General features: G+C 40.8%; 1 protein-coding gene across 4 annotated transcripts in view; it reads left to right on the top strand.

Moving 5' to 3' along the window:
• Positions 1-9,300: 9,300 nt before the first annotated feature.
• The window catches only part of ADAMTSL1 (ADAMTS like 1), a 373,405-nt gene continuing 371,143 nt past the window's right edge, over positions 9,301-11,562 (top strand). For all 4 annotated transcript variants that reach the window (XM_064490187.1, XM_064490185.1, XM_064490186.1 and 1 more), the window contains exon 1: positions 9,301-9,493. In XM_064490187.1, coding sequence (XP_064346257.1) covers positions 9,431-9,493 — 63 coding nt within the window. In that variant the 5' untranslated portion in view covers positions 9,301-9,430. The remainder of the gene's footprint in view (positions 9,494-11,562) is intronic.

Raw genomic sequence — 11,562 nt, 5'->3', positions numbered from 1 at the left:
GATAACAAAATGGAAACCTTAGCAAGGGTTAGGATAGGCTTGGAAAGCTTAATAAATCATGATGGCAGCAAAAATGAGTGTAGTCACCATAAGGATAAAGAAAAAGTTTTTATCAGCATGAAATCACTCTCTTACTCCACCATCTCCTTCAGAATTCTGCATAACCAGATCCTGTTTTACAGTTGCAGTGTTTTATTTTGTATATTTATACCCCACCTTCTTCCAAACACATTGAACAGTTGTTTAGAGTAAATCTGCAGTGTAAACAAAAAGAAAAAAAAACATGAATTTTTTTTTAATGTGAAAATCAAGAAAGGAAGAAGGAGGGGATTTTTTAAAACCATAAGTGGAGGAAAGATTTAGACACTAAGCCCAAGTTTTTATTTTGAGCTTCCTAGTATCTCAAGCAAAGATGGAAACTCAGAGAAACTTATAGAACTCTCATTATCTAAGAAATGAAACATACCAGCCTGTCAAAGACAAGCTTTTTGTATTTGACCATTATGTTCTGAGAATTTGCCATAGCAATTCTCATATAATTGAGCTACATAAGCAAAATTGTCCTAGATAATTATACAAGATCTCAAGAGTATTTCACGTATACACATTTCTATGTTGGTCATTAGACAAAACCAGGGGCATAATGCTTACTCATAGATCTACTAAGGCAGTTGTGCAAGAGGCCAGTGTGAAATGGGGCCAGGCTTGTAGCTTTCTGGTGGTGTAGGCTGTTAGAGGAATACATAGCTTAGCATATATTTATTTGATAGTTTTACATAGTCCTGCCACCCATAAGTTATGTGAAAATATACATGTTGCATTAAACACCTTTCTCTCACAATAATCTGGAGGTAGGCAGTCCAGGAGTGCTGTGACATCCCAGAGTGTCAGGCAGCCAGGGCCCCTTCTCTGGGGCATGGTATCCACTTCAAGGTTATCTCAGTCCAAGATAGCGGCTCCAGCCTTCACATCATCATTCCAACCACAAAAATGAGGAAAGAGTGAAGCGGAAAATGCTCTTTTCTTTAAGGGCATTACTTGGAATTGTACCCATGGTCTCAACTTACATTTCCTTAATGAGAACTTTGTCACACATAGCTGCAAGAGAGGTTCGGAAATGTCTCTTTTCTGGGTGGCCATGTATGTTTGTTACCCAAGCAAAAGAAGAATGACAGATATTAGGAGACAGCTAATATTTCTGCCACAGATATATCATTTAAAATATTCTTTCCCTTAAAATGCAGGCTAGAGTTTAAAAACCAAGCTGATGAGGGTGAAAATAAATGCATTCTACTTACAAAGTCATTCTACTTATAATGCAATTGACAAAAGCATGCCTGTCCCAGTCAAACGAATAGAAAGGTGAAGGGACAACGGGGTAGGAGGGGCAAAAGAAAGACATATAACCAAACACCAACACCAAAACCTAGGCCATAGGACCATTTGGACAAGGATGTGCCTCTCTAGAACAGACAGTGACAAAACCTCCACAGTCACGTGCCTTGGACCTTGCTGCCTCTTTATTTTGTACATCCCAGGCATGCCCCCACTGGTATTCCTCCTCAGAGTATGCTCAAGTGATACATAGTGAACTTCCCTCCTTGGCTTGTTGGCCTTAAATGCAAGAAACTCAAGGCTAGGACTTGTGTCCCTTCCATCTGCTTCCAAAAGCTTCCATGATTGGTCCTCACCCTGCAATCATATCTAAGAAGGAGGGGTCTTCCCCTTTATCCTTGGAACTCTATACTTTCCCTAACTACTAGTTTCTGTACTGAGAAACCAATACTGAATTTTAACCTCTAGGAAATTCTCATGTTAATAAGATAAATCTCTGAATTCTTTTACCTGTTTTCTGCCAATCACACCCCTTATATTCTCCCATAGGACACCTGCATGTTGGTAGTGCTTTTGTTTATTGTTGGCTAATATTCGATTCTCCGTGTTGTTATCCTTTTTTTTCCTCCTTTTGCCACAGTTACCAAGTTCCATATTCCTCATGAAATTCTTTTCCAAAGACAGGCCCACCACATTTTCAAGTAGGAAAGGTAAAAACATCCAGTTTTACTCACAAACCTCATGTCATTTTCAGAAACTTAAAAAATAAATTGTACTATAATTTTTTTAAAGGTTAGTTTTCAATATTTCACTATTTGACAATTTTTGATACTTCTTTGACAGTATTTATAACTGTGATAGGAGGTAATCTCTCTAACTTAACAGAGTAAACCATCCATCTAGCCGCTGTTAGCACATATAACCAGCATATTAACAGGAATGAAATTGAAAGCCACGCAATGATCTCTTTTATTTTAGAGGAGGAGTTCTCTGATTTTCTATGGTTTAATTGCTATTCTGAAATTCAAATTTTATTTCAAATGTAATTTACATTTTCCCTTAATTTTTAGAGAAAATATTTTCTTTTGTTTAGTAATTCTTCTTGCATTTCTTTCCTCTTTTTCTTTTTCCCTGCTACTGTAACTGTAGACATGGCATATGTTAATTAACACACATATTAATTTAATAAATATTTATCTAATACCAGCTATGTACAAGGCTTTGTGGAGGAGGAGCTGACATTTTCTACACCTTAAAGAATAAAAATGATTTTTAGTGAGGCAGAGGTGGGAGGAAGGATCTTCCAGGCAGAAGGGACAGGATGAAACAATACACAGAAGTAAGAGGATTTGGAGGCTTGGAGTAAATCAGGTATTTCACTTGGGCTGGAGCATGACTTTGTGTTATCTTGGGACAGGAAGCAGATCAGGGAGGTCCTTGAATGCCAAGCTGAGGAATTTGGCTTTTGCATTTTAATCCTGCTTTCTCTATATATTGTCTATAAATCTGTTCACACCCCTTCACCGTATTGTCTGGCTCTGGTATAATTATTTTATCTGTAGGGGATGATGTCATGGAAATAGTATGGAACTAAGACTCAAGGGCCTTGGATTTATATATTACACTTGGGTATAATATGTGAATATTACAACCATAATTCAAACCTCAGAGATTAAATTGGTGTCTCTCTGTCAAAAAGGCTGTGAGAGACAGCTTATCTTTTGCCAGAATTCTATTTGTCATGCCTTGCACACAGTAGGTGCTTAATAAGTGTTTTGTGGAATCTAATTCAATAACAAGTCTCTGAGACCCATGACATAAATAACCCCAGCAATGTAGAACAAGAAGGTACAGAGACCATCAGTTTGAGAGTGATGAATAATAATTCTGGCCTCTCAGTGCAGTTTAGTGCTCTGCTATCAGTTTTGTTTTGTTCGTTTGTTTTTTTGGGTTTTTATGTTTGTTTGTTTTTTTGAGGAGGGGGGTGGGCAGGGGTCCTAGAATTAGAATCTAAATTTTGACAATGATTTTGTCCTAGAATTTTATTAGAATTTTCAAACACACAGAATAGGTGAAAGACATGACCAGTGGACACTGACCTACACACCATCTAGCTTGGGCATGATTTACTGATTTCCTATTTAGTACCAAGCCCTCAGCTAGACTCTGCAAACCCCTCTCTCCACCCTCCAACGACAGCTTTTCGGTCCTAAGCAGTAGTATCATCATTGAACAGCTTAAAGTAAAAACCAAACAAACAAAAAAAACAGGATCAGGGGCTTTCAGCATTTTATTTCCTCAGAACCTGCTGGCAGGAACTAGGACAGCTGTGGCTATCTGGGTTCTTTCCATCGCACCAAGCAGCCTCCACAGTTCCTCTCTGCTACTGGCCAGGGTCGCAGATTCTAACCAAGTCCTTACAGTGTGAGGAGCCCTGAGTGAAGCCTTGTCGATGAGAGGAAAAAATGTAAACAGAGGCTCCTGGTGCTTCAGGCAGCTAGAGATGAATACAATCAAAATTTAAAATTTGTTGAGTCCCTTGCATATATAACTTACGGTGTTAGACACTTTGTAGGGGATATCACTGAGCGTGGGATCTGAGACTATGGAAGAAAAAATTTTTAAAAGTCTATCTTTCCCCTTTAAGAGGCCTAAAATAGTGGGTCAGGGTGAGTCAAAGCCTGGGTCTCACATGTTCCTGCTTTCTCTCTCCTTACTCTGTTCTCCTCACTTGTAAAGCCTTTTCCTTCTTTTTTTTTAATCCCTACAATTCTTTGTGTGTCCCAGGGTCTTTTTCAATTTCTGTTGTTTTTCCATTTGGATGCTTAATTTTCTCTGAGTTCTTAAATCAGCAGTGACCTCTCCCTTCTCTGAACTCTCGTGGCCTTTTGCTCAACAAAGAGGCAGTGCTTCCTAGTGCTTAGGGACATAGATGGTCTGGATTCAGATCTTGTGATTTCGACAAGTTATGTAATTCTCCATGCCTCAGTTTTCTCCTGTGTTAAAGAATCAGTCAAGGATTCTGCAAAGAAAACAGAACTTAGTCTTGTTAATTTAAGCAGAAAGTGGGGGAGGATATAGCTCAAGTGGTAAAGTGCATGCTTAGCATGCACAAGGTCCTGGGTTCAATCCCCAGTACCTCCTCATAAAATAAATAAGTTGAATCACCTCCCCCACCACACACACACACACACACACACACACACACACACACACACACACATTTAAGCAGAAAGTGTTATATGTTATTAATTAACCCACAGTAAGCTGGAATTGTTAATGAAAAAGACTCTAGTTTGAGCTTCTGGAAGATTCCTGTGCTGCTGTGCAGCAGCAGGTCACCAAGGGAGCTGCTGTCTCTGCTGTCTCTTCCATAGCTGGGAATTCACCTGCTCAGTGGAAATGCAAGGACTGCAAGCCACGCCTCCTTCTCTGATCCAGCTAATAAACTGCACATCCCAGGCCTGCCTCTTGACACCCAGAAAGGTAGCGACTGATTAGCATGGATGCAGGCAAACCACACTGCTCTGTAGCCATTTCTACAAGCACAGGAAGCAAAGCGCAGTCTCTGCCTCACTTCTGCCTTCCAAATCTTAGGGGAGTGCTTCCGAGTGGCCAAATCAAAATGGCTTCTGGTACACTAGCTGCACAGGAGTCTGGGAAATGCGGTTTCTAGGTTTCTGGCCTCTGAATTTCAAGAAGGCACTGGTTGTTGAATGTTGATGGCTAATCCACCAGAAATAGCATCCATGTGAGGATAGTAAGTGGACCTATTCCATAGGATTGTTGTGAGAATTACATGAAGTAATAAATAGAAAGTACTTAGAACAGTGCCTGGCACATGGAAGACTCTTAGTAAATGTAGCTGTTCTCATCAGCTTCTCAGAGGCTTGTCTAGGGGGAAGTCAGACCACCTTAGATATAGATCCAATTTCCCCCCTGCTAATAAGAAACTTAGATGAACTCACTTATCATAGGAGAGCACCAGTTTTCTTATCTATAAAATAAGAACAGTGATCACTCTCTCCCTGGTGAAGTTTCTGCTCACATCCCATTAAGTCACATGTGAAAGGTGATTTGAAAGTTAACGGTGAACAGTCTCCGGTGGCCTGGGTGGTAGAGGGTGATTAGGTGAATGGCAGAGCTACTGACTCCTACTCAAATTCCAGCTCTGCCTCTGAGACCAGCAATCGGCTTCCTGTAGTTTTTTATCTCATTCATCCTCACTCCATTTTCCCCTCCGTTTAATTTTCAGAATTAGCCAGGGGAATCAAACCACTTCCACACGGGCCCGTGAGAATAGTAAAACCCTGGGAGGTGGAGAGGGGCAATGGGGCCCTACCCACCTCGCTGTCACTCCCCACCCCAAGTCCTTTCCAAAAGACCCTCAGCCCTCCCTGGACAAGTCACTACAGCTAGAGGGCCAAGCGAGGAGGCCCCGCCTCGGGAAGAGACAGGTGGCTTCCGAATGAACACCGTAAGGCACTCTCCCCAGGGAGAGAAATTCCGAGAGTTTAGCTCACTCTTTCCTGCCATAAAGCACACGGAATGTTAACAGCTTGCTCCTGTCCAAGCTGGTGTTTTTTAAATTAAGTATTGTTCAATCCATACCACTTGGAATGATGCTTCAGACAGCTCTGACACTCTCTCGCTTACTGCTCCTTTCATTTCACCTAATATATTGTGCAGGGAACCAGGAACCAGTATTATAGCAGCTGCTGCCGCCACCACCACTGCTGCTGCGGCTGCTGGTGCTCAGACACTGGCAGACGGCTTTAATTTAGGTACCTGGAGAGGAAAAAAGGAACGCGGCCAACGCCCTGCTCAGATGCCATATGAGGCCTTTCCCAGGCTGCTGCTAGTATGGCTCTAGATTACCTAGGGTTTTATGTGATTTTTCCTTGGCACTGAAAATGGTTTTAGAAATGACAAAGATGGGAGACAAAGAAGTTGTAGACTAAAAATATACTTTCCATTGTTGGGTACCATATACCCACTGTAAAACCTGGGTAGCCTGCCTTCTGTTCTTTTGCCTTTACTGTAAATGCCCTTCTCCAAGCAGTATGACACCACTGCTAATATCTGCATACACACACGTATACGTACGTAATACATATATATATATACACATACATACATATATGCATATATATGTATATGAGATGAGAGTGATTTACAGTCAGAAAACCTTGTTCAAAGTCCAGTTCTAACTAGTGGGGCCCCAGGTAAGTTACTTAATTTTTCTGTGCCTCAGTTTCCAAGTATGTAAAATGGGATGAGTACTTAACCAACTTCAGAGAGTGGTCAAAAAGTCAAATGAGATTCTAGGTATAAATATAAAGTCTTCGTAGACTTTAAAGGTAACCCATAGACTTTGGTAATTACCAGAATTAGCTCACCCTCTAAACTTACCCCAGTCACCCTAAACCCTAACTTGATTTTGTTCTTAGTTTTCTGAAATTACAGTCAGCTGAGAGTTTGCCCTACAAGGTGTAATGCTTGACTGTACAGTGGCTTTTCCTTGCTTCTCTGGGCAGCCCCAAGAGGAAAGCAAATACTACTCACAAAGGGACCAGAAGCCTGAGACATTGTGGCAGGCATCCTCTGGGCATTCAACATATGGCCTAGGGCTTGAATTAAAAATAATCATACTATTCAGTGACTTCATTGAGGTGACCATCTTTCTGGGCATTGACATGTTCATCAAAATTCCAAGGCAGAAATCTGTGACTCCAAATATCTAGACAGTCTTTATTTCCAATGCAGGAAGGAATTAGACTAACCTTGAAGTGACTACTGGTTATCTCTAAGCATGCCAATTTTTTCTTTTTCTCTCTTCTTCTCCATACAGTATTGTATTATTATCATTCTTGTTACTCTGCCTTCTCCCACCTGTTCTTCCCTTTGGGTCTGCCTGATGAGTGATGTTTACGTGTGAGGAGGGAGGAAGTGGTATTAGATAAAATATTCCATTTTTATTCTGTTTTTCAGAACAAGTTGAAACCCTTTAGCCAATGACACTGATAGAAGGAAAAACCCCATAGCATAAAGCTCCAGTATGTAGAAGAGAGAGATAACATGCAGCTTTCTGAGTGAAAGTTTACTTCCATCAATCCATTTTTAATATGATGAGGATTTCCGATAATGCCAGTCAAGCATTTTTACATCTCCTTGTGAGTATCTTTAGCTTATGAGCCTTAGCTAATTTTTTGAGAGATTTGTAAAACTAATCTTTCTGAAGGGGAAAAGCGTACTTCAAGAATAGGACCTCTTTGTTGTGGTTTTGTACGATCCAGTTTCCTAGGTGAGGAAAAAGGCAGATAGATACTTGTGTGCCCTGATCTTCCTAAAAGGTTGAAAATGGGATTTTTACAGCTCTTCTGTCTCTCAGTGGTACACCATATGAAGTAAGGAACCTGACTGAGGTTGAACAACTTGCTTCTCTCCATCTTTTTGAAAAGCAGCACGGCAGGTATGTCTAGAAGCAGCCCTGCCTATATTCACATGCCTATTATGGCTTGATCAGGTTTTCCATATTTGTGTGTTTCATGCCTGTTGTCAGTATTTTTTTACTAATAAAAGGAAAGAACATTAATTTTAAATGTCTTCTACCTCCACCATCTGTATTTCTGGGCTATCAGGAGATCTACAAAGGAAGAACTTCCTGGTGACACACCTAAGGAAATGTAAGGCCAAGTTTGCTATTTCATTCTTTCAAAAACTCCATGATTTCCTTAACAGATAAAGAGAAAGATGTCCTTGTTTGACACTTGATGCTTTTCTAAAACTGTAAAAAAAAAAATTCTCCTCCGGTAGAGTCCAAGCTTGCTTGCTGGTGGCTTAACCAGACTCAGAAGCTTTCTGACCTTCTTTTTGCTGTCGCTGGCCCGGCCCTCTTGTTTCACTGTCCATCAGCCCTTCCTCCAGGGCTGGACAGGACCGGGAAGGTCACCTCCTCATCCAGCACTCTTGCAACAGCAGGAAAAGGAGGTAAAACTCCCTTCGGTCTTTACTGCGGCATTATAGCAGCTCCGATAAAGGACATGGATAAGGAGGAGGCTGAAACGTTTGGAGAAAAGGTTTGGGGATTAACTGAGGATTTAATTCACCCTTCCTTTCCCTCCTCCTGCTAAAGCAGATAGTTGAGCGTTGGCAGTGTGTCAAAACCAGGCTGTTCCTCAACCCTGAGTTTCAGCCCCACACATCCCAGAGTCTTTGTTAAGGGCTTCTTTTTAAGTGAGGGAAATCTAAATTTCTAGTTGTGCCTTTAGCATTAGTCAACCTAGGCTGTTTGAAATTGTCACTTAGCAAAGCAGTAACCCGCTTTGTTTTCTTCTTCTTTGCATCAAATCATTAATACACAAAGTAACTTATGCCTCTACTTCAGTTTAGTGAGGAACTTTCAAAATGTTATACAGTCCCCCTTTTCTAAATCAAGGGGGGAAATAAAGAGGAACTTTATGGAAGAGAAATAAAGTGCATACAGAACACGTTTAAAGGGCACATTAAGTCACTTTTTGTCTGTGGTTCTTTCCCTTTATGGCATATGTTATATATTGACAGGGATTAGGTTTCTCTCCCGAATGGAACAATACAGAGTCACAGGGAGCTACTGTACTTTACAAAGCAACAGGCATCAGCACGAGCAAAGGGCAAATAGAAACGCGTCTCACAAAGAACTAACCAGGTTAGTTAAAAGCACAGGGCTCTCCTTCATCTTTTGCAATTCTGCATCTCTTGCCTTTCTCTTCTGGCTCTGCTGCGTGCTCCGCTCTCCTTTCTTTTTCGTCCTTCCCCGCCCCCCCTTCCCCCTCACACAGTTACACTTTCTCTGTCCCCCCCCCCTTTGTTATTCAGCGTGTCTGATTAGCAGGAGCCTGATTGGCTGGCTGCCTGCTCCGAGAGAGATTCCATTCAGCTTACCCCCCACCCATCCTCCCACCCACCCACCCCTCGGTCAGGAAATGTGAGCGGGGCTGATGGAAGCTGATAGGCAGGGCTGGAGTGTTAGCACCAGTCCTGGATGTGACAGCAGGCAGAGGAGCACTTAGCAGCTTATTCAGTGTCCGATTCGGATTCCGGCAAGGATCCAAGCATGGAATGCTGCCGTCGGGCAACTCCTGGCACACCGTTCCTCTTTCTGGCTTTCCTGCTCCTGGTAAATGCCTTTTCATTTCAATACATTGCTGTGGCCATTTAGTTTGGGTGCTGTTGGGGTGCTGTGTATATGTGTGTATGTGAGTGTGTGTATCTTTATCTTCAAACGCCAGGTAAAGTAATTTACATGATTTAAAAAAAAAAAGCTTCTTTCAGAACTTGAACCCCAACTGCCCAAGCAAAATAAAGTCTGTAAGACTTTGTGGAATTAAGTAGAGGTATATAGTAATACTGAGACATGAACTTTGGGATATACTGCATAGAGTTGTGAGCCGAGGGCTGTACAAAGGTGGTGTGCATGCTTGGAATTTAGGTAACAGACGTCCTGATATCAAGCTCAGTCACTGTGGTGTTCCTGTAATTTTTTGAAGGATGGGCTGTGAGGGGCTTTCCGCCACTGCCTTTTATGATTTCTTCTCCCTCTGTGCACGTGTGCTAGGGGACCAGGTAAAAGAGGGAAGGAAAACCTCTCCGCAGCCAACCCAGAGTATGGCTGATAATTACTGCAAGTCATCTATGGATACAAGTTAATGCTAGTATTTATGAATTGAGGATTATAGTCTTTGATCTCAGATCTGCTTTTGAAGAAGAAGAAAATGCTGACTTTTTGTGCGGCTGCTTTCCACAGTCACAGTGATAAGACGCTCTGCCTTGAACATCAGCACACACTGCATTTTTGACTCGAAGTAAACGTTCCGTTGTGACTCATACTTGGTTTTATGGGCAGAAAATGAACATTTACTGTCCAAAAAAAATCTACACTCAAAATATTAATAGCAATGCACATTTTTTTCAAACCAGAGTGTTCTGGGCAAGCAGCTTCATAAACCTCATCTGAAGGTTTGATTCCAAAATTTGCACAGGCTGATTCCAAACAAACGTGATTGTAGCTCTCCCTCTCACATTTATGGCGTGCCAGCACTTCCTCAGAGGGTAACCAGGCAAGAAGGGGAAAAGGTAAAAATATAACACGCATATAAGTTTGAACCATTTCATTGATGGTGAAGGGATGTTTGTTCTGATTAGGCTCTGACAAATTTGATCTGCATTATATAATTTTGAAGAAGGGAAGCAAGCTATTTAGCACAAATTGAAAAACTCCCAGAAGGTTCATCAGATCATCAGACAGTGATTAAGTATTTTAACATTTCCACTTCTTATTTGCATTATTATAGCCAAGAACTCGTAAAGCTGCATTGCAAATGCTGTGGATATAGAAATAATAGTTTCAAGTTTTCATGGACATTTAAAGGCAAACTGAATTTTAAGCATGAATGAACCATAAGTTTTTAGCTGTTCCGACGAATATAAAAAGCAGAATGTTTAGGTGTCCTTTATGACTAGAGGAGTAAGCAATTTATGAAAGGTGTCTCATTTTTTCCATGTGGGACGTGTTACTTATATACACACTGTTAGTTTGCCTTAGTCTTCCCTACTTTGTGATTTTTAAGAAGTATGTATTATTTTCCCATTTAATTGCACCATAAGGCAAATTACCAGTACACATTACTTCTTTGGTATCTTCATATGGAAGTCTGATCTCATTATACTTTGGAAAAAAAAGTTCCCATTCAGGAGTAGATTGTTTTGCTACCTACTTGGTAAATGCATTATATTTCTCTTTGATACCTTGAGTATTTATACATGCATTTGAGCATATAATTGCACTTAGGTGGGGGAAAAAAGAAGTGTTTGCTTCTTTCAGATTTAAAACCTGAAACATATATTGCTTAAATTATAGTAACTGTATTATGAGGATAAAATGACATAAAACCCAGGCTTGTTTTATGCCTGTATTTAAATGAATTAGGATTCTGAGAGTTACACCAAAAAAGAAAGGACTGGTGAGTGGCAAAGTACATCCCTGTATAGAGTAATAACAGCATTAACCTGCCATGTATTGTATATCTGACGGTGCCAAACTGTGAGGCCAGTTGTTTGAAAATTCATTCACTGCAAAGAATCCTCACAATAACCTTGCAGATAAGACGTTTTTAAACTCCATTTTACAGATAAGGAAACAAGCTTATAGTTGACCTCAAGGGTGAAATAATGGAGAGAAAAATACTT

The sequence above is a fragment of the Camelus dromedarius genome, chromosome 10, assembly GCF_036321535.1.
Source record: "Camelus dromedarius isolate mCamDro1 chromosome 10, mCamDro1.pat, whole genome shotgun sequence".
NCBI lineage: Eukaryota > Metazoa > Chordata > Mammalia > Artiodactyla > Camelidae > Camelus > Camelus dromedarius.
The sequence above is the reverse complement of the archived record's forward strand: the minus strand, read 5'-3'. Positions and strand labels throughout refer to the sequence as shown.